This window comes from Somniosus microcephalus, unplaced genomic scaffold (assembly GCF_052327205.1).
Source record: "Somniosus microcephalus isolate GS21.2 unplaced genomic scaffold, FLI_Smic_1.0 unresolved_chr6, whole genome shotgun sequence".
Lineage (NCBI taxonomy): Eukaryota > Metazoa > Chordata > Chondrichthyes > Squaliformes > Somniosidae > Somniosus > Somniosus microcephalus.
In genome coordinates, this window is record NW_028225184.1 from 30304212 (window position 1) to 30324417 (window position 20206).

Below are 20206 nucleotides of genomic sequence, written 5' to 3' on the forward strand. Positions count from 1 at the left end.
TCGGGCAAGGGGACTGTGACATATTTGAACATATTAGCATCGAGAGGGAGCAGAGGCTAGCGGTTTAAGCAGGCCAAAACGTGGATAAATCCCCAGGCCCGGACGAGATGCATCCCAGGCTGCTGTGGGAGGCAAGGGAGGAGATTGCAGGGGTTCTGACACTAATTTTCAGAACCTCTCTGGCCACAGGGGATGTACCAGAGGACTGGAGAACAGCTAACGTTGTACCATTATTCAAGAAGGGTAGCAGGGATAAACCAGGGAATTACAGGCCAGTGAGTCTAACATCTGTGGTGGGGAAATTATTGTAAAAAATTCTGAGGGACAAAATTAATCTCCACTTGGAGAGGCAAGGATTAATCGGGGATAGTCAGCATGGCTTTGTCAAGGGTAAATCATGTCTGACAAATCTGATCGAATTTTTCGAGGGGGTGACTAGTGGGGTGGATGAGGGAAATGCTGTGGATGTGGTTTACATGGACTTCAGTAAAGCTTTTGACAAAGTCCCGCATAGGAGACTGGTTAAGAAGGTAAGAGCCCATGGGATCCAGGGTGCCTTGGCGCATTGGATCCTAAACTGGCTGAGTGGCAGGAGGCAGAGGGTGATGGTTGATGGTTGCTTTTGTGACTGGAAGCCTGTGTCCAGTGGGGTGCCTCAGGGATCGGTGCTGGGTCCCTTGTTGTTCGTGATCTACATAAATGATTTGGATGAGAATGTAAAAGGTATGATCAGTAAGTTCGCAGATGACACGAAAATTGGTGGGGTGGTAAATTGCGAGGAGGAAAGCCTCCGGCTACAGGACGATATAAACGGGTTGGTCAGATGGGCGGAAAAGTGGCAAATGGAATTTAACCCTGAAAAGTGCGAGGTGATGCATTTTGGACAGACAAATAAGGCAAGGGAATACACAATGAGTGGTAGGACCCTAGGAAGTACAGAGGGTCAGAGGGACCTTGGTGTACATGTACATAGATCCCTGAAGGCAGCGGAGCAGTTAGATAAGGTGGTTAAAAAGGCATATGGGATACTTGCCTTTATTAGCCCAGGCATAGAATATAAGAGCAGGGAGGTTATGATGGAGCTGTACAAAACGCTGGTGAGGCCACAGCTGGAGTACTGTGTGCAGTTCTGGTCGCCTCACTATAGGATGGATGTGATTGCTTTGGAGAGGGTGCAGAGAAGATTCACCAGGATGTTACCTGGGATGGAGCGCCTCAGCTGTGAAGAGAGGCTGGACAGGCTGGGGTTGTTTTCCTTGGAGCAGAGAAGGCTGAGGGGGGACCTGATTGAGGTGTACAAAATGATGAGGGGCATAGATAGGGTAGATAAATAAGAACTTTTCCCCTTAGTGGGGGGGGTCAATAACAACGGGGCATAGATTCAGGGTAAGGGGCAGGAGATTTAGAGGGGATTTGAGGAGGAACTTTTTCACCCAGAGGGTGGTTGGAATATGGAACTCAATGCCTGAAAGGGTGGTAGAGGCAGGAACCCTCACAACATTCAAGAAGCATTTGGATGAGCACTTGAAATGCCATTGCATACAAGGCTATGGACCAAATGCTGGAAAATGGGATTAGACTGGACAGGGATGGATGGGCGGCGCAGACACGATGGGCCGAAGGGCCTCTTTCTGTGCTGCAAAACTCTATGACTCTATGACTCTATAACCACCACCATGTGTGATGGAGTAGCAGACTGAAACGCCATACTGTCATTTATTTATGCAATTCAATTCAAGTCAATTTAATAAAATAAAAAAGCTGTTTCATATTCCACTAGCATCTTGTAACCTGTATAAAAGCAGATGTGTTGAGAGACATCACAGAAACAGAATGGGATAAATCGGAGGATACTATCAGGCACAATGCAGTTTTGCGATAATTCGATACTTCAGCTTGTTTAAGGCCTGAAAGGAAGTTAGATGGTCAGCTGTTCACTAACATAAGTTCAAGGCCAAGGTGGTGGGTTTCACAGGCACATTAAACAGGAGAAGTGCATGTGTGGGGATAGGAGAGACATTAAGGAAAGATGCAGAATCAGAGCTCAGAGAGGGCGGACCCTCAGGTGTTTGAACGTCGTGACCAGGGGAACTGTGTGATGTAGCATCTGAACTGATGGACTTGATCTTAGAGACTTCATCTTTGTAGAGAGATTAGAGAAGCTGGGATTGTTCTCCTTAGAGCACAGAGGTTTAAGCGGAAATTCATCAGAATGACTTGGATTTGTGTCATTAGAGCAGTGAATGTTAAGTGGAAATTTAACATAAAAGTACCGGGAATGAAGGACTTCAGTTATGAGGAGAGACTTGAGATATACGTTGATCTCCTTAGAGCAGAGAAGGCTAGGTGGAGATTTAGTTGTATGATTCCTGGGGAAAGGGACTTCAGTTATGAGGAGAGATGAGAGAAGCTGAAGTTGTTCTGGTGCAGTCTGCGAGGAACTAAGAAGTGGATTTAAATACAGTTAATAATAGTTTTTGAAAATATTTCAGGCTAAAGCTAACACTGAAAGAAAATGTTGAAAACAGAAACCTATTGTGTCAGCTCAGAAGCACTTTACCTCGGACAATGAGGAATTTAATTTAAGGAGGAAAATACATTTTGACAATATTTCTTTTATGTTTCTGGCCATATAATTAATTAATTCTGTGTTTACCACCACAGATAGAATCAGCAAATCACAGAACTTTCCAGCAGCACTGGAACCACAGCACCATCGTGTCTGTGCTGACTCTTTGCCAGACCAATCACATTAGTCCCACTCATATGTTTTTTCTTCAAAGTCCTGCAAGTTTTTCACTTTGGATCTTTTAGCCCATTCCATTTTGACAGTTACAATTAGAGTTCCATAGAGGGAGTGCAACGATGGTTCAACAGATTGATTCCTGGGATGGGGGGATTGTCCTATGAGGAGAGACTGAGTAGTCTAGGCCTATTTTCTCTAGAATTTAGAAGAATGAGAGGTGATCTCATGGAAATATATAAAATTCTTAAAGGGCTTGACAGGGTAGATGCAGGAAGGATGTTTCCCCTGGCTGGGCCGTCTAGACCCAGGGGCCACAGTCTCAGAATAATGGGTCGGCCATTTAAGACAGAGATGAGGAGACATTTCTTCACTCAAAGGGTGGTGAATCTTTGGATTTCTGTATGCCAGTGGGCTGTGGCGGCTCAGTCGTTAATTATATCCAAGCAGAATATCGATTAATCTTTGGATATTAATTGAATCATGGTGTTTAGGGATAGTGCTGGAATGTTAGATGTCCTACTCCTGCTCCTATTTCGTATGTTTTTATGTTCTTAATATACATTTAGAGATAATATTCCACTTTACATCTCGTAAACTGTAAATTTAGTGGTATTATATACAAACACAATGGATGAAATAGAATGATACAATCCGCCTAATAACCCTGTATTGTGCGGCAAATGTAACTGTGCATTGAAATCAATGTAGTTTGTTTCTGAGTCCAATTAATTTAAAGAAATTAGCCGACTTTGAAACAATAAGAATAAAACTCAATTTTGACGTGAATGAAATCCATGTGTTTTATATTCACCATTTCATTCAACTGAAAATCAAGTCAGCTTGGAGCTTGGTTGGAAATGCAGTAAACTTTAAATTGTAGTAAACAGTGAGGGGGATAGCAGCAGACTTCGGAATAGAGACAGTCTTGTGAAGTGGGCAGGTACATTTAATGTAGTGAAATCTGAAGTGATGGAATTTAGGTAGACGAATGAGGAGAGACAATGTATAGGAAATTAAAATATATTACAGGGCGTTCCGAATCAGAGCGCACATTCACAAATCTTTAAAGGTGGCAGGACCTATTGATCAATATGTTAAAACAACCTTTAAGATCTATTGCTTTAATAGTAGAGACATAAATACAAAAGGAAGGAGGTTTGCTAAACCTTTGTAAATCACAGGTTAGGCCTCAGCTGGAGCATTGTGTCCAATTCTGGCCACCACACATTAGGAAGGATCTCATGACCTTATAAATGATGCAGAGGAAATTTAGCAGAATGGTAGAAAGATTGACAGAAGTTAGTTATGTGGAGAGACTGGTGAAGCTGGGGTTGTTCTCCTCGGTACAAAGCAAGCATGTACCCATAAGGAGGAAATATGGGGCTTCCAAAGCTACAGCGCTTGGATGAGAAAGACAATGGAGGTTAAATTAAATTATGACAAATGTCAATTGCAGAATACAGCAGAACACCAGGTAGAATAGGGAGAGTGCAGGCGGAAATTGAAAAATTACATAAGAAGGGAAAGGGGAGCAAATGGAAACAAATTAGCGGGTAAAATGTATCATTTATAAGCATTAAAGTAATGTTGGGGCCGATTAATGTCAAAAGAGGAAAGATTCTTGTGGAGGCAGAGAGCATGACTGGGGTACTGAATGAATAGTTTGCAGCTGTCTTCACTTAGGAAGATGATGAAGTTAATGTTGCAGTAGATGTACTGGATAGGATAAAATAGATAGCAAGGATGTAGAAAATAAGTTGCCGATATTTACATTAACAATTCGCACGATCCATATGGAATGTATGCTACATTGCTGAGGGAAGTAGTGGAGGAGATAGCTGAAGCTCTGACCACGATTTTGCAAAGCTCCTTGGAAATCAGAGTGGTGCCCAAGGACTGAATCATTGCAAATATCATGTGACTGTTCAAAAAAGTGGAGAGAGATATACCGGTTAATGCCAGGCTAATCAGTCTACTTTCAGTGGTGGGAAAACTACTGGAGACCATTGTTAAGGACAATATTAAGTCTGACTTACAGAAGCATGGTGTAAAAAGGAACAGTCAACTTGGAGCTGTTCAAGAAATATCATGTTTGACTAACTTGACTGAGTTTTTTGAAGAAATAACAAACAGGCCATGCAGCCGATTTTGCATATCTGGAATTTCAATTAATATCACATAACAGATGCGAAATGTAGAAGCACATGACAGTATAGGCAGGATGGTAAATTGAGTACGTAATTGGCTAAGGGATAAGAGGCAGAGAGTAGTGTATTTGCCTTAAAGAAACAAAACACCATTAAGGGATGCACAGATACAAAAATGGTCAATTTTTAATGGAGTGAAACCATCATTTAAAGACAAAGCAGTCACCTGGGTGGAGTCTGTGTACAAATAATGAGCATCTTTACAGATTTCCACATGCGACCATACCACAAAACACAAGGCTATCGTGGAATCTCCATTATGGATTAGATGGAGGCAGTAACGGTAGGAATTCAGATTGGGAAAAAATTGAGTTGAAGAGATAAAGTCTAAATTCTGAGCACCAAAGGCAGCTGCAGCATTGTATTGCTTGAAGGACATTCGTCTCAGCCCACTGTTCAGATCTGTTTCTCAGTGATATGCTCAGTTCCAGCAGTCTGAATGAGGAAATGGAATTGAAATAAATTCTTATATCTGAAAGCTGCCTGAATTATTCACCAGAAAGATTTAGATATACAAGCAGTATACACACGCTCAATGATAGCAAAACGTGCCTGAAGTTGAGAGGCAAGATGCTAAAGAGAATGAAAAATAAGCAAACAAAGGGAAATGCTAAATACTGCAGAGAACAGCAGCAGCAGTTAGTTGTGAAATCGGAAGTCAGCGGTTTCAACTCGAAGGAACTTCAGTTCAAAGAAAGAGGAACAAAGCTGCTCGCAGAAAGAACAGTGTCTCAAAACAAGCGAGACAACTACAATATATTTAGTATAATATACAGTGACTGTATTAAAAATTCAGTTTCTCTCGCGAACTGTCCAATACCCCCGGCATTATCTGTTCATGTTTGAGTGCAGACACTGAGTGGGTTGCTTGACCTGAGGTCAGCAGTGGTGAGCCCGCCAGAACTTTACCCTCCAACCGCGCATGCTCGCTCTGCAGCAGGCAACAGATATCAAAGTGCTGCATCACGACTTTTGGCAGAGGCTTCCTTCACTGTCCTCGGAGCACTGAGCTGAATGGTAGCGCCAGTATCCGCTTGTTGGAGATCAGGGAACTCAGCAAGGAGCCGATGTTGACCATTCGGCCTTACATTTATGTACTTCTTAGGTCTGCACTGCAGGCACTAACTGAGCTATCGGGGGATCAGTATGCTCCACTATTCTCCTGACAATAAACACTATTCTCCAAATTAAGTCCAGTAACAATTTAAACCGTGCTTTTTCAAACCGAGAGATGATGACTTAGTTCAATTTATCCAATAAGGCCTTTAGGAGACAATTGTTCACGCAGTGATTGGACACAATAAGGAAAATGGGATCACATGGTGCAGTTGCGGTGAATAACATAGATGCATTTAATTTGAAACTATTTGGTAACATGAGGGAGTTAAGAATAGGAGAATATGCTGATAGTGTCATCTGAATAGATTGGGAGGTGTCTGATGTGGAGTATAATCAATGGCATAGACCTTTTGGTGCCGAATGGCCTTGTCTCTGTGCTGTTATTGCAATGTATTCTATTTAATTCTCAGGCTGAATTTCACAGTAACAGTAAATGCTGTAAACAGAAGCCTATGGTTTCAGCTCTGAATCGCTTCACCTCGGACAGAGAGTAATTTAACCCCTGACAGTAAGAACAGTGGTTCAGAACCGAGAATGTGTTTAAACACATTTAAAGAAGTACATTGTGGCAATCTTTCTTATACAATTTCAACTGAAAAATTAATTAATTCTTGTATAATCCACCACCGTGTGCGTTGCTTTAGCCGACTGGAAATCCATACTGTCGTTTATTAGTACAAATTGATTCAATTATTAAAATAAAAATAGTTATTTCATATTCCACCAGCAACTTCCAAACTTGAAAAGGGGATGTGCTTAGGGACATCACACAAACAGAATGGGATAAATCGGAGGATACTATCAGACAGAATGCTGTTTTGCAAGAGAATTACAGTAACTGAAGTGACAATAATTCAATACATCAGCTTGTTTAAGGTCTGAAAATAAGTCAGATGGTCAGCTGTTCACTAAAAATAAGCTCAAGGCCAAGGTGATGGGTTTCACAGGCAAACTAAACAGGGGTAGAGCATGCGTGGGGATAGGAGAGAGATTCGGGAAAGACTCAGAGTCAGTGCTCAGAGAGGGCGAAGCCTCAGAACTGTTTGAGCGTTGTTATCAGGGGAACTGTGTGATGTAGCAGCTGAACTGATGGTCTTGATCTTACAGACTTCAGTTATGTAGTGAGAGGAGAGCAGCTGGGATTGTCCACGTTGGAGCGCAGAGGTGTAATTGGAGATTCACCAGAATGGCACCAGGCCTGAGCAACTTCAGTTATGCGGAGAGATTAGAGACACTTGGATTTGTCTCCTTAGAGCAGAGAATGTTAAGGGGAGATTTATCATAAACATACCGGGAAAGAAGTACTTCAGTTATTAAGAGAGACTAGAGAAGATTAATTTTTTCTCCTTTGAGCAGAGAAGGCTAGGTGCAGATTTGTCAGTATGGTACCAGGGAAATGCACTTAATTTATGAGGAGGGATGAGAGAAGCTGGGGTTGTTCAGGTGCAATCTGTGTGGAACTAAAAAGTGGATTTAATTACCGATAAAAATAGATGATGAAAATATTTCAGCCTGAGGTTAACAGTGAAAGAAAATGCTGACAACAGAACCCCTGGTTACAGCTCAGAAGTGCGTCACCTCGTACAATGAGGAATTCAACCCTGACAGCAAGGGAACGGCATCAGACCCAAGAATGAGGATAAACATATTGAATGAAAATGCACTGTGACAATCTCTCTGATATAGTTTAACCGTATAATTAGTTAATACCTTGCTTACCACCACAGATAGAATCAGCGAATCACAGAGCCTGACAGCGGAGCAAGAGAACATTCGGCCCCTCGTGCCTGTCCTGGCTCTTTTTCAGACCCAAAACATTAGACCCCCTCATATGTTTTTCCTCATAGGCCTGCAAGATTTTCCATTTGACACATTTACACTATTCTGCTTTGACATTTACAATTAGAAGTGCACTAACAGAATGATTCTCAGACATTCAATTATTAATGAAATTGAATTCAAGACACTTATTGCAATTATATAGGGCCCCAGTGAGGCCAAACCTTCAAATTGTGTACAGTTTTGATCTCCTTACCTAAGGCAGGATATACTTTCCATAGAGGGACTGCAACGTTGTATCAACAGACTGATTCCTGGGATGGGTGGATTGACCTATGAGGAGAGATTGAGCAGACTAGGCCTATATTCTCTAGAGTTTAGAAGAATGAGAGCTAATCTCATTGAAATATATACCATTCTTACAGGGCTAGACAGGGTAAATGCAGGAAGGATGTTTCCCCTGGCTGAGGCGTCCAGAACCAGGGTTCACAGTCTATAAATACATACTCAGCCATTTAGGACTGAGATGAGGAGTAATTTCTTCAATCAGAAGGTGGTGAATTTTTGGAAATCTTTACCCCAGAGGGCTTTGGAGGCTCAGTCGTTAATATATTCAAGTCCATGATCGATCATTTTTTGGTTATTAAGCGAATCAATGGGTATGGGGATAATGCGTGAAGGTGCAGTGGGGTTCAAAGATCAGCCAAGATCTTGTTCAATGACGGATCAGGCGAGAACGGCAGGATGCCCTATTTCTGCTCCTATTCTTATGTTCTTATGTTCGTAAAATATATGAAGAGAAAATGTTCCACTTTACCTCTCGGAAACTATAAATTAGGGGAATTATATAGAAACACAATGGAAGAAATAGAACTGTACAAACGACTACTACACAACTATTGTGCTGCAAATACAACTGAACATTGCAATCAATGTAGTTTGTTTCTGAGTCCAAATAATTTAAAGTAATTAAACGACATTGAAATAAAAAACTTTAAATTGCATTTGGAAGTGCATGAAAGCCAAGTGCTTTATATTCTCCATTTCTTTCATCTGAAAAGCAAGTCAGCTTGCAGCTTGGTTGGAAAAGTAGTAAACTTGAAATATGTAGTAAGCAATGCACTGTATAGTAGCAGACTTCCGGAGGACAGAGAGAAACTGGTGAAATGGGCAGGTACATTGCAGCTGACATTTAATACAGAGAAATATAAAGTTTTGGAATTTGGGCAGACGAAAGAGGAGAGGCAGTGTATAGGAAATTATAAAATGTAACAGGGCGTTCAGAAACAGAGCGCACATAGAAAAGTATTTAAATGTGGCAGGACTCGTTGATCAATGTGTCAAAAAAATCTTTAATATCTTTTGTTTAATATTAGCGACATAATATATAAAAGGAAAAAGGGTTATGCTAAACCTTTGTAAATCACATGTTAGTCCTCAGCTGGAGTACTGTGTCCAATTCTGGCCACCACACATTAGGAAGGACCTGATAACCTTGTAAACGGTGCAGAGTAAATTTGCCAGAATTGCAGGAGGATAATCAGAATTCAGTTATGTGGAGAGTCTAGTGCATTTTGGATTTTCCACCTTATGGCATAGAAGGTAAACGGAAAATTTACCAGAATGGTAGCAGGGATCATGGACGTCAGTTATGTGGCGGGATTAGTGAAGCTGGGCTTGTTGACCTCATGGCAGAGAAGGTTAAGCGAAGATTAACCAGAATGGTAGCAGTGATGATGAGCTTCAGTTATGTGGAGAGACGAGTGAAGCTGGAATGATTCACATTATGGCATGGAAGGTTAATGGAAGATTAACTAGAATGGTAGCAGGGATGATGAACTTCAGTTATGTGGAAAGACTTGAGATGCTGGGATTATTCACCTTATGACAGAGAAGGTTAAGTGAATATTTACCAGAATGGTACCAGGGATGATGAACTTCAGTTATGTGGAGAGACTAGTGAAGCTGGGATTGTTCACCTTAAGGCAGATAAGGTTAATGGAAGAATAACCAGAATGGTAGCAGGGATGATGAACTTCAGTTATGTGGAGAGAGTTGTGAAGCTGGGATTGTTCACCTTAAGGCAGAGAAGGTGAATGGAAGATTAACCAGAATGGTAGCAGGGATGATGAACTTCAGTTATGTGGAGAGACTAATGAAGCTGGGATTGTTCACCTTAAGGCAGAGAAGGTGAATGGAAGATTAACCAGAATGGTAGCAGGGATGATGAACTTTGGTTATGTGGAGAGACGAGTGAAGCTGGGATTGTTCACCTTAAGGCAGAGAAGGTTAATGGAAGATTAACCAGAGTGGTAGCAGGGATGATGAACTACAGTTATGTGGAGAGACCAGCGAAGCTGTGATTGTTCATCTTATGGCAGAGAATGTTAAGAGAATATTGAACAGAATGCTACGAGGGATGATCGACTTCAGTTATGTGTAGAGACTAGTGAGCTGGGAATGTTCACCTTATGGCAGAGAAGGTTAAGGGAATATTAAAAAGAATGGTACCAGGGATGATGGACTTCAGTTATGTGGAGAGACTAGTGAAGCTGGGATTGTTCACCTTATGGCAGAGAAGGTTAAGGGAATATTAAACAGAATGGTACAAGGGATGATGGACCTCAGTTATGTGCAGAGACCTGTGAAGCTGGGAATGTTCACCTTATGGCAGAGAACGGTAAGAGAACATTTACCAGAATGGTACCAGGGATGAGGGACTTCAGTTATGTGGAGAAGCTGGAGAAGCTGGATTTGTTCTCCTCTGTACAAAGCAAGCATGTGCCCATAAGAAGGAAAAATGGGGCTTCCAAAGTTAGAGTGCCTGGATGAGAAACAGAATAGAGATTGCACTAAGCGGAGTTCAGGAGGCTTATGACAAATGTGAATTGCAGAACGCAGCATAACACCAGGTTGAATAGGGCGAGTGCAGGCAGAAATGTAAAAACGATATAAGAAGTGCAAAGGAAGCCCATGAAAACAGATTAGTGGGTAATATACACCTTTAATAAATTTTAAAGGAATGGTGGGGCCGATTAATGTCAAAAGAGGAAATATTCTTGTGCACGCAGAGAGCATGACTGAGGTACTGAATGAGTAGTTTGCATCCGTCTTCACATAGGAAGAGGATGGAGTCCATTTTTGCAGTAGATCTACTGGATTGGATAAAATACATAAAAAGAATATGAAAAATAAGATTGCGTTAATTACATTAACATGTCAGCCAATCCACATGGGAGGTATCCTACATTCCTGAGGGAAGTGGTTGAGGAGATAGCAGAAGTTCTGACCGCAATCTTACAAAACCCCTTGGAAATGGGAGTAGCGCCAGAGAAATGAAGGATTGCAAATATCATGTGACTCTTCAAAACGGGGAGAGCGATACACCTGTTAATGCCAGGCTAATCAGTCCACCTTCAGTGCTGGGAAAACTACTGGAGACCATTGTCAAGGACAACATTAAGTTCTCACTTACAGAAGCAAGCTTTTTTCAAGAACAATTGTGTTTGACTAACCTGATTGAGTTTTTTGATGAAATATCCCTGAGGGCTGATGAAAGTTGTGCCGTAGATTTTGTATATCTGGAATTGCAATTAAGTATCACATAACAGAATCACCCGAACTGCAGAGGCTCATGGTATTATAGGGGCGATAATATATTGATACGAGGGAGTGAGCAGTGGTGAATGGAAGTTTTACTGAATGTGTGGAAATATGCAGTGGTATTCCTCCAAGGGGCGGTATTAAGACCATTGATAATCGTGTTCTACCTACATGAATTGGACTTGTGTATAAGGGGTAACATTTCGAATTTTGCACTGATGGAAAATTTGGCAAGGTTACATATAGAGAGCTGGATAGCAGCAGATTCAGGAGGAAATAGACAGAGTGGTGAAATGGGCAGACTATGACAGCTGGAATTTACTGTGGCTAACAGTGCAGTGAAGCACTTTGGTAGAAACTTCATGGCGAGGCATTATAATACAAATGACAATATCTTCAAGTTGTCAAAGAGCAAAGGTAACTGGGAGCACATGCTGCCCGATCATTGAATGTGGCAGGGCAAATTAAAGAGGCAGTTAAGAGCGTGTACGAGATATTTGGCTTTGAAAAAAGATGCATTGAATAGATGAACAAGGAAGTCCAGCTAAACATTCACAAATTACTGGTTAGGCCTCAACTGGAGTATTGTGTAAAATTCTAAACACCGCATTTTAGAAATGATTTCAAGTGCTTCGCGAGGGATCAGAGAAAGTTTCCAGGATAATACTAGGTATGAGTGCCATCCATTGGAGGAGCTGAAATTGCTCTCCTTACAACAGAGTTATTAGCAATATATGGGGCTTTGATAGAGCAAGGAGTGATAAACTGTCGGCAAGCAAAGTTCAAAGATTTCAGATAAACAGCTAAAGTTCCAGAGCGGAGATGAGGTGAAATGATTTGACACAGAGGTTTTTTAAGATCTGGAACACACTACCTGAAAGTGTGATTGAATCAGATTCCATATAATCTTTCATATTTTGCATGGTTATGTGTTAAAACCTCGATCCTGGGACTAAATGTCTTTCTTCTGCACTGTAAGATTGAATGGCTAAATAAATAAGGCCTATCGAGACGACCATGTGTAAACAATTTCAAAAATCCATGGCTGGTATCAGGATGTGCCTTTGCCTTGAAGAAACAAAGCCATGGTAAATGATGCACAGATACACACATGGTCCATTTTGTGACTGAGTGAAACCATTACTGAAAGACAAAGGAAAGCAGCTGGGCGGTGTGTGTGTGAAAAAACTGAGCATTTTTACTGATCTCCACAATCGACCATAGCACGGAAAAGAATAGCAAGGCCACCGTGGAATCTCCCTTATGGAATGAATGGAGGTACTGACGGTGGAAATTGAGATTGAAAAAATGGAGTCTAAGAGATAAATTATCAGCACAGCAGGGCAGATGCAGCCCAGCATTTGTTAGCGGACATTAGTGTCCGCACTCTGGGCAGATCAATATCACAGTCAGATGCTCAGCTCTTGCAGACTGAATGAGGAAAAGGGGTTAAAATAAATTTCTAGGTCTGCAAGCTGCCCGAAATATTCACCAGAAACATTTAATTGCACAGACAGTACACGCAGGCTCACAAATATCACAAAACGCCTTACATTGAGATGAAAGTGTGAAAAGAGAATGAAAAATAAGCAAACAAATGGACAATGTTCAGTCATGCAGAGAAAAGTAGCAACAGTTAGGTGTGAAAACGGAAGGCTGCGGTTTCAACTCGAATGTTCACGGAAAGAAAAGTGTCCCAGAAACAAAGGCAGTGCTAAAAATATATTTACTGTAATATCCACTGTCAGATAATATTGTTCTTCTCCTCTTTCCAAACCTCCTAAATTGTAGAAACATGGAAACGTACGGCACAGGAAGCCATTCGATCCATTGTGACTGTGCCGGCCAGAAAGCATCTTCCTTTGCCCACCGGGTACATTCCTGTTCTTTTCCACAGATTAGCCGGCATTACTGAACCGACAGAAGAACCTTTAAGTCAACCGAACAACATTGTGAAACCGCACACCTCATCAGGTGATATTGTGATTTATCAGACATACTCTTAACCGTTTTATTTCAATTACTCTTATCTTTCCCCTCTCCTTTGTGAAGAAGGAGACTCACCCTGGAACATGGCTGTAAGGGCGGCGGTTTTCTGTTTTGCCCTTGGGGAGAGTGGATACATTGCATATCTGATCTCCGACGCTGCAAATCTCTCACCTCTCCCGAAAACTAATACCACTTGCACTGTCTCAATGTTACTCATGGAGAATTCAGCACAAACAAATATCCACTCTGACAGATTGCCGATCTAAAGTGGTCCACTTAGTTTGCCAGGAGTTGCTTTAATCCACTGAACTACCGGAGATCGGTCACCACCGGATTCAGTCCCACTCTCCTGCTTACATTTGCCCACTCAGTTACCTCGCAGACCCAGAATCCAGCAAAGCAGGTATTAAATTGATCACGACTCACCAAACAGCATTAACATGGCGGCTCTCTCCATGTTCTAGTGTGAGCTAAATTGAGAGATGAGAGCTGTAAGTAACGGCGACTGATTGTTATGCTCCGCCTCGCAGAAGTTCATACCAGGAAGCGTTGAGGCACTGAGAGCAGAAAGAGAGGCCGGCAGGAAGTGAGGTCATCCCCACAATTAAAGCAACAGCACTGAGTTTGTTTACAAGCTGGAATGCAGTACGGATTGGAACGTTGCAAGCTCCAGCTTTACAAAATTTGAATATTAGACAATAATAACCGGCAACAACAATCATTAGGGTTGAAAACGGGCTGCAAAATCGCTACCACCTCTTTCCACCCTGCGGTGTGACAATTCACCCCAAACAGTTTACTATCATTCTCTTCCCTGAAGGACCTTAATTATCTAGTTGACTATGTACGACCTCCCGTTGTTTCCTGTTTATTTTCCTGCCGTCAACTAATCAATTACCCCAATTTAAGATTTAAGTTTCCTAAAGTGGGATTATGAACTCATCACCTGTGAGCACCTCAACAGACTCCGGTCCATTAATCTCGGGGTGAGGTTTGTTATTGCTGTTGGGGAGGATTTACACTAACTTGGCAGGGAAAAGAGCACCAGCATATTCAAGTAGAAAAGAGGAATAAGGTGCATAAAAGAGTGCTTGTGTTAGCTAGTACTAGAGAAGACAGTACTTGAGGCGGTAATAATACAATTTTATGTAGGAGCAGACTAAAAAAGACAATGACAAATTCAGAGATGGGTTTAGAATGCATGTACGTAAACTCTCAACGTGTGGTGAGTAGCGTTTTTGAGCTAAAATCACAAATAGCTGTGTGGCAATATGATGTTGTGGCAAGAACGGAAACGTGCCATTAAAACTGTGAGGACGGGACACTTATTATTCAAGGGTACAAGGAATTCAGAAAAGAGAGCAAATGAAAAAAGGAAGGTGGGATGGCAGTGCCGATTAAGGAAAACATTGTACTGTTGGAAAGTGTGGATGTTCTTGAGGGGACAATGACATAATCCATTTGGTTAGAGTTCAGCAGCAAAGAGCGTATGATGACGGTATTCGCGTATTCTATAGGCCTCCAAAGAGTTAGAGTGATATACAGGAGCTTGTGGCGTTGCCACATTGGGGAAACACTGTGTGTATGTAGATAAACCTGTAAAATCCCCTTTTAACTGCTGTATTCCCCTCCCCCCGCAAGACAGTTGCAAGCTGAGAGGAATAAGGCACGTTCAGACTTGTCTGCTGCTGATTGAAGGAAAACCAATCAGGTTCCAGCAGGTGACCAATCCGTGAGTCATCACAGGTTTGCGGGCTTCACGAATTCAGTACTGTGTTGTGAGAGTTGGAGTAAAAACTTATTTATTGTAGCTCGCTGTGTTGCCTATTTCTTTATGCGGGAGACTGTAGTCCCCCACATTGGTGACCCTGGATGCCGACGGTCGAAGCCCCCGACTCACGCAGCCCAACAGAGGCCAGTAACGACCCGATGGCAACCAGCAGCAGCTTGATGTCGGCCGGCGCCGCGTCCTTGAAGCACCTCACCTTCTGGGAACACCAAGCACCAGCTTGGTTCGCGCACTCGGAGGCCCAATTCACCCTTCGCAGGGTTCAAGATGATGAAGAAAGGTACCTCCACGTAGTCTCAGCACTAGCAAGCTCTACCACCACCGAAGTTCTCGACCTGCTGGGGAACCAACCACAGACCGGCAAGTACTCAATCATTAAGGGCCGCTTGCTGCAGGCTTATGGCCTGTCCAAGGAGGAGAGGGCCCGCAGGCTTCTCTGACTACCAGGCCTCGGCGAATCTACCCCAACCCACTTGATGAGCCGGATGCTTGCACTCCTGGGCTCTGTACCGCAGTGCCTTTTGTTTCGGGCCCTTTTCTTCAGCCATCTTCCTCAGCAGGTACAGACTGCCCTCGCGGGGTCCCCGATCACGGACTGCGTACAACTGGCAGCCGCCACGGACAAAGTTTTCACCATCGCCCAACTCGGCTGTGCAGCCGCGAGGCTCACCGACACCACCGAGCGCGCGCCGCCACGCCAGGCCGCAGAACTATGCTACTACCACGCGCGTTTTGGCCACAAAGCCCAACGCTGCAGAGCACCCTGCTCTTTTGATCAAACCAAGGTGGCCACCCAGCCCAATGCACCAGCCCCGGGCCACCGCCTAGGCCTGCTTGACCGCACCCCCGCCGCCACGATGGCCATTGGCACCACAGTTAAACTGCTGTATATAACCGACTCTCTTTCTGGGCGCAGATTCCTTTGCGAAACCGGAGCCTAATGCAGCATAATTCCTGCCTCACAGCTCGACATTTAGGCAGGCCGCAGCAGCCCACCCCTCGTGGCGGCAAATGGCGCAGCCATTGCTACTTTCGGAAAGCGACGGGCCGAGGTTTGTTTCAATGGCCAGCGATTTATGTGGGATTTCGTGATGGCCTCGGTGGCACATCCTTTGCTGCGCGCCTATTTTCTTTGCGCCCACGGACTCCTGGTCGACGTCCGCGACAGGCGCCTGATCGATGCAGCAACTTTCGCTTCACTGGCCTGCCAGCAGAGCAACAGCCCAGCCCTCGTCGGGTCCTGCTCCGCCCCGGCGCATGACAACTACGCCCGCCTACTCGCAGATTTCACTAGGCTCACACAACCGACCCTCTCAGCCATGGCAGCCAAGCATGGGGTCGAAGATCACATCGCCACTACGGGACCACCAGTGTTCGCTCGAGCCAGACGCCTGGACCCATCCAAGATGGCGGTGGCCAAGAAAGAATTCACCACGATGGAAAAACTGGGCATCATCCGCCGCTCGAACAGCCCTTGGTCATCCTCCCTCCATATTGTACCCAAGACGGGCGGTGGCTCTCGCCCCTGTGGCAACTACAGATGGCTCAACGACGCCACCACGCCCGATAGATACCCCATTCCGCACATCCAAGACTTCTCGGCACACCTAGCAGGAAAGTCCATCTTTTCCAAGGTCGACCTGATTCGCGGCTACCATCAGGTCCCCGTCTACCACGCAGACATCCAGAAGACGGCGGTCATCACCCCCCTTCCGACTGTTTGAGTTCCTGCGCATGCCCTTCAGGCTTAAGAACGCCGCACAGGCCTTCCAACGGCTCATGGACTCCGTCCTACGGGACCTGAACTTCCTGTTCGTCTATCTGGATGATATCCTCGTGGCCAGTACCAGCAAGGTCGAGCACATTGCGCATTTGCGCTCCCTTTTCCAGCACCTCAGCCAACACGGTCTAATCGTCAACCCAGCCAAATGCCAGTTCGGAGCAGCCCAAATTGACTTTCTCAGCCACAGAATCTCGCCAAGGGGAGCCATTCCCCTACCTTCCAAGGTGCAGGCGGTGGCGGACTTTCCCCAGCCCACCTCGGTTAAGGCGCTGCAGGAATTTTTGGGGATGGTCAATTTCCATCATCGGTTTGTGCCCAGTGCCGCCGCACTCATGCGCCCCCTCTACAAAGCCACCAGGGGCAAAACGGGCAAAGAGCAACTCACCTGGTCCAGCGAGATGGCGACAGCCTTCCACCAGACCAAAAGCGCCTTTGCCAACGCCACAGTACTGGCCCACCCCATCCCGGGCGCCAAGACCACCCTCACCACGGACGCTCGGATTACGCCGTCGGCGCCGTCCAGCAACAGTGGGTTGAAGGCGTGGCAGCCACTGGCATTATTCAGCTGACAGCTGCGCAAGAACGAGAAGGCTTACAGCACATTCGACAGAGAGCTGCTGGCCCTGTTCCTGGCAATCCGGCACTTCCATTTCCTTCTGGAAGGCCGGCCGTTCACCGCATTCGTGGACCACAAGCCGTTCACTTTCGCCATGGCCAAAGTAACCAAACCCTGGTCCGCGCGCCATCAGCGCCAACTCAACTTCATCTCGGAGTTCACCACGGACATCCGCCACGTCGTCGGCAAGGATAATTTGGTGGCCGACTGCCTCTCAAGACCCTCGTTCCACGCAGTGCACCTGGGCATCGACTACACCGGCATGGCGAGAGACCAGGCTGCCGATGCGGAGATCCAGGCCCTCAGGACGTCAACTACCAGTCTCACCCTGGCCGACATCCACTTCCACGCAGCTGGCACAACCCTCCTGTGTGATGTCTCAGTCCCTTCGCCTAGGCCGGTCGTTCCATCTGCCTGGCGCAAGCGAGTTTTCGACATCATCCACGGCCTCTCACATCCAGTAATGCGTGCGTCTCAGAAACTTATGTCCGCGAAGTTCACCTGGCCTGGACTCCACAAGGATGTGAGAGACTGGACCAAAACATGCATGCCGTGTCAGCGTGCTAAGGTCCAGCAGCACACCAAGGCACCATTGGAGTGTTTCCCGGTTCGCGAGAGGCGTTTCGACCACGTCCATGTCGATCTGGTAGACCCTTGCCGCCATCGCATGGTTTTACACACCTGCTCACGATCGTCGACCGCACCACCAGAAGGCCCGAGGTGGTTCCCCTCGCCTCCACCACCACGACTGACGTCGCGCGAGCATTCGTCTCGACATGGGTGGCCCGGTTCAGTGTGCCGACCGACATATCACCTCCAGTTCACCTCACAGTTGTGGAATGCCATCATTGCCGGCCTCGGCACCAAGTTGCACAGGACAACAGCCTACCACCCGCAGGCCAACGGGCTCTGCGAGCGCTTTAATCGTTCTTTGAAAGCCTCTCTCTGCGCCAGCCTGGTCGATACCAGACAGATCGACAAGCTACCCTGGGTTCTCCTCGGATTGCGTACCACGCCCAAAGAGGACCTCCGCGCCTCTGCGGCCTAGATGGCCTATGGCTGACCACTCAGAGTACCAGGCGACTTCCTCCCCCTGACAACGGAGCCGTGGTCGGCCGCCAAACAGCTTTCCCTGCACCAGGACGCGGCCCAGCAACTCTGTCTAGTGCCCACTTCGCAACACGGCCCGCAGCTGTCCTACGTGCCTCGAGACTTCCGACATGCGGAGTTCGTCTTCGTGCACCGGGACATGCACAGAGGCCCACTGCAGGCACCATACACCGGCCCCTTGCCAGTATTGGAGACAGAGGAAAAAGATTTTCTTATCGATGTCGGCGGGAAGCCGGACCTTATTTCAGTAGACCGCCTCAAACCGGCGCACCTGGACCTTAGCTTCCCGTTTCGGTCGGCTCTTCCCCCATGGCAGGGCAGACCTCCTGTGTTGGCGGCGGCCCCAGCAGAGGACCAAGACATGCCAGAACCTTACTTTCCGGCCGCCGCCCCACCTTCGCCGGCAGCCCGTTCAGCCAGCCCACCAGCAGACCATCCGCCTGACCAGCCGACGAACCAACCGGCCGACCTCCCAGACAGCCCTCCTCACACGCCAGATCGCTACTACAGCCGCTACGGCCGCTTGGTCAAACCTCCGCAGAGACTGACTTTTACAGTTAACGAGGATTCTGGGCGGGCGTATGTGCCGTTGCCACATTGGGGAAACACTGTGTTTATGTAGATAAACCTGTATAATCCCCTTTTAACTGCTGTATTCCCCTCCCCCCGCAAGACAGTTGCAAGCTGAGAGGAATAAGGCATGTTCAGACTTGCCTGCTGCTGATAGAAGGAAAACCAATCAGGTTCCAGCAGGTGACCAATCCGTGAGTCATCACAGGTTCGCGGGCTTCACAAATTCAGTACTGTATTGTGAGAGTTGGAGTAAAGACCAATATCTTGTAGCTCGCTGTGTTGCCTATTTCTTTATGCGGGAGATCGTAGTCTCCCACAAGCTAATCTGCAGGGAAATTGCAGAGACATGCAAGAGCTTTAGAGTGGTGATATTGGGGCACTTGAGTTACCCAAATATCGATTGGGATATTGCTCCGGTAAAGGGAAAGCAGGGGCAGGAATTTCTGAAATCAAGAGTGGAGTTTCTATACTGGAATAGGGCTAACTTCAATGGGATGTGAAAGGATCTAGCCCTGGTAAAATTGAAAAACAAAGACTGACAGGGAAAACTGCAACGGAACAATGAGTGATCTTTAAGGAGGAGATGATCCATTCCAACAAGGGCTCCTTGGATGACGAGGGAGATAGAGAAGATAATGAAACAAAAAAGGGGTTGCATGATGCATGTCAAGTGAATTCTTCAAAGGAGAACCAGACGAAATGCAATAAGTTGAGAGTGGAAGTGATGATGAAAGGAAGATTGACAAAGAGATAATATGATAGTAGAATGGCAGTTCACTAAAATCTTCTACCAGCCTGTAAAGTGTAAGCGGATAGTAAGAGACGGTGTGGGGCCTATTAGAGACAAAGAAAGTGCTATTATGCTTAGAGGCGCAGGGCAAGGCTAGAATAT

The 20206-nt window shown here is 45.5% G+C and overlaps 1 protein-coding gene across 1 annotated transcript in view; it reads right to left on the reverse strand.

Moving 5' to 3' along the window:
* Positions 1–14004, reverse strand: part of LOC147087157 (Fc receptor-like protein 5) — a 73885-nt gene extending 59881 nt beyond the window's left edge. The window contains exon 1 of the mRNA XM_085978068.1: positions 13870–14004. Within this exon, the coding sequence (XP_085834194.1) occupies positions 13870–13900 (31 nt within the window). The 5' untranslated portion in view covers positions 13901–14004. The remainder of the gene's footprint in view (positions 1–13869) is intronic.
* Between the last annotated feature and the right edge of the window lie 6202 nt (positions 14005–20206).